A 3,685-nucleotide genomic window follows, 5' to 3' on the forward strand; every position below is an offset into this window, starting at 1 on the left:
TAGAATTGGTCTTCAGAAACCCATATTTGTCGTAAAAGGTGACAAATGAGATTGGGTAGTGAGGCTCGCTGACTAGGTTGACACATAACATCGTATCCAAGTTGTGCTCATATTGTTGATCACTAGATTGTCTGGTCCAGACTCGCTTATTTACAGACTACCGCCATATAGCTGAAATATTGCTGAGAGCGGCATTAAACAACAACAAAAACAACTTTCACGTTGTTCCTGTCAAATATTTTGGACATTTGCAAAACCATGTGATGTGTATTCTGTATGTCATGTCACTGAGGCATAATTTTTACATCTGGGAGATCGGTTACATCGGAACGGCGTTAGAAAGACATGTGGGTATATTAACCTAACCCTGTTAGTATATAGAAGGTCCTCAGATATATAGACCCTACCCTGTCATCTTTTGTATAGTAATAGGATAGGGTCTATACACCTATATGTCTTTCTAACGCTGTTTCTAAGCGTGACACGCCCCTATGATAAGCAGTACAGAAAAAGACACATACATCCTTACAGGGATCTTCAGTCTCCGTATACACGTACAGGCATCGAATGCATTAACATTACCAATCATGCACACAGTGGCACAGATAACCACTTTGTATAGTACCCATGAAGATCCGGGTTAGAACTGACCTTTAGTCACCCATGTTTACCATTAGAGGCGACTCTCAGTATCGTGCAATCAGGCTCAAAAAAGAAAGAAAAAATACCTCCCATCCCAATCGCATTAATCAATGCTCATGCTGGGGATCACCGGATTGCCTGGTCCAGTATCGATTATTTACAGACCGAGGCAATATGGCTGGAATATTGCTGATCCCGGCGTTAAACAAAACAAAAAGAAAGATTTTCTATACACTACGGTTGGTGTTCTTCCACAAACGACCTCGCTGAGTGCCATGTGCTTTACCGTAACCCTTTAACACTTGTTGTAACTTCTCGGAAATTCGGAATACAGCCGTGGTCTGAAATAACGTTGTTATCACTGATTTCATCATTGAGCTCAAATTAGTGTATTTTGTAGGCAACAGTGCAAAGATGCCTCAAACTCGATCCAGTCGCAAACGTGACCTCAGTACTCCAGCGACGGGACTTGAAGTTAAGATGGGTCGAATCAGATGGAATCCCAAATTGTCAAGTGTTGGCCATTCAAAAACAAGAAAACAACAACCATCCAAGGACAGCATCGATACGACTGATCCCTCGACGTCACACCTCAAGGGCGTCCTGGTGGACCAAATGGAGACATTGTCCAAGAGAGTAGACGAACGGTCCGCTTACGTACAACGTCAACAGAGAGCCATTACAGAGGCCCGTGAACGCAAAGAAACCAATCAAACTCGCATTGTAGAAATCGTAAAGGATGCTGTGGATATGATTAAACTCAAAGAAAGGAAGCTGATGGTGGCGCTGGACGAAATGGTGGAGAAGCAACTTCAGCAGCTGAACGATGAAATGCTGAAGGATGAAGCGGACGTGCACATACTACAACAACAATCTGACTTCATCAACAAAGATGGAGATGTGACGAAGTATCAGACTTTTCTGGAAGACTTGACGGACGTTGGGTATGGGACGCGCCAAGGGGATGTTATTCGTCCAATAAATACAATCACTTTCAGTCACGACTCTGAGAAAGTTGGCAAAGCCGTTGACAACCTGCGACTGGCGGAGGTTGATTTCACATACCACGATAACCCCTTACATGTACCGGTGTTGGTTGACACGATCAGCTGCACATCTTTGAATGAAAATGCCAAGCCGATATATGCAACAGATGTGTCTGTTCTCGATGTCGAGGGGTCGCAGGTAGTTGTCGTTACCGATCGAATAAACCACCGACTGATATCTTTCTACTCAGGACACCAGGGGCCTTGCTATAGTGTCCTTAAACTGGATCATTTCCCATATGGAATTGCACGTCAAACTGAGAACAGGATCATAACAGCTCTACCAAAGATTGGCCAGCTTGTAACTGTCGAAGTGGCCCCTGAAATGACACTCCTCTCAAAAATCACCTGCAATGCGCGATATTACAGTGTGGCTGTTCTCAGCCCTACGTCTTTGGTAGCGGGAGGAGGTCAGTACGCTACTGGCTACTGCATCGACATCATTGACATGGCAGGCAATATATTGAGATCAATAACCAGCTCCCTCATTCACTTCCCGGCTTACCTCTTCGTCAACAACAGCGGCAACATCGTTGTGTCCGACGGAAAAACAGATTCATTGTTTTGCATGACCCCCGATGGTAACGTGGTGTGGAAACACGACCCCAGCAGGACCACACCGTACGTTAGGTGGCCTAAAGGGATCATTCAGACCAACACTGGGGACATCCTTGTGTCAGGAGTGAACGGCGGCGGCATGAAGGTGATGCTGCTCACAGACACAGGGGAGTTTGTCAGAGACGTCCTTACGCCGGACGATGGGCCTCAGAGACCATCTGGACTGTGTCTTGATAAACGTGGTTATTTATTCGTATGTGACGGAAATGATATAAAAATGTTTACATTCGTTGAGCAGAAGCAGTGACACCTACCTCATCATGGATGGTCGGGTAGTCTAGTGGTTGAAACGTTCGCTCGTCATTTGTACTATTTGTGAAGCCCATTTCTGATTATTGCAGAAATATTACTAAAAGCGGCTTGAAACCATATTCACTCATTCTTGATTTTATTGCAAACTATTGCGACTACCTGCTTATATTGTACCCGTTCAGTGTTCTCCTGAAACATTTGTCCAGTTTGCACTATTAACTGATTCAGCTGTTGTTTATAGCAATGACTGTATCACTGTCATGTTTAATAGGAGCAAATAAACATTTGTCTGTCAGCATCCAACATGAGTTGTTGATTCTGGTACGACATTGAAACCTAGTTAATTCTAAGTCGGGTATGGACCAGGCAATATGTGAACTCCCCTGGTTATAGATAAACAAGCGTATACAGTGGAAGCTGTCTATATCGGCACTCATTGGGCCTGAAGAAATAATCAGGTTTACACAATGTGCCGGATTGTAGAGCTGATGATAAACGTACGACCCACGAACGGGACAGAGATTTTATGCCAGAGTGAACAACTTGCCGGACTGAAGAGATGCCGGTTTTAACAGCTTGCACTGTATTTATATCATCATTCAACAACGCAACAAAGAATACTGATCATGACTCGAACTATTCATCGGTTCAGTTAGTGAATGTCAAATAATGGACTAATGAGAAATTTTGCTAAGTCAGTAATAGATACCATACTGCAAAGTGGTTTAAACATGCAGCACATTGTTGAAGCATACTGATAATGAGACCGCGAAAAAACATCTGCCGCTCTGCCTGAAGAAATTATCAAAACATTGGATTTTCTGTTTTGTACACCAAATCCCCATGTGACGAACACCAGCAGAAGGCTCACTCCAAGATCCATGGGAGTTTAGTCACAAAACGATGTCACTATTGATACAGTTACAGAGGCTCAGAGCGATTGGTCTGAAAACGAAAGCAGATGTTATTTGATGTTTTCTGTTAGAGCAAAAATTCTGGACTTCCTCGCGACGAAGATCCGGGTGAAGCCCATTGCTGATGTCCCCCACCGTGATGTTGAGGGAATATTGCTAAAAGCGGCGTAAACCTAACTCACTCTTTGTAAAATATGGCGATACTACACTTAG

At 43.7% G+C, this 3,685-nt stretch overlaps 1 protein-coding gene across 1 annotated transcript; it reads left to right on the top strand.

The window, feature by feature from the left end:
• The first annotated feature begins 1,056 nt into the window (after positions 1-1,056).
• LOC137284672 (uncharacterized) lies at positions 1,057-2,553 on the top strand. Its single transcript, XM_067816579.1, has one exon. It carries the CDS (start codon positions 1,057-1,059, stop codon positions 2,551-2,553), a length of 1,497 nt encoding a protein of 498 aa, XP_067672680.1.
• The last annotated feature ends 1,132 nt before the right edge of the window (positions 2,554-3,685 follow it).

Source organism: Haliotis asinina, chromosome 5 (assembly GCF_037392515.1).
Source record: "Haliotis asinina isolate JCU_RB_2024 chromosome 5, JCU_Hal_asi_v2, whole genome shotgun sequence".
Lineage (NCBI taxonomy): Eukaryota > Metazoa > Mollusca > Gastropoda > Lepetellida > Haliotidae > Haliotis > Haliotis asinina.

Excerpts from the sequence above, each read along its gene's own strand:
- LOC137284672 (XM_067816579.1), top strand. The coding sequence starts at position 1,057 with ATGCCTCAAACTCGATCCAGTCGCAAACGTGACCTCAGTACTCCAGCG.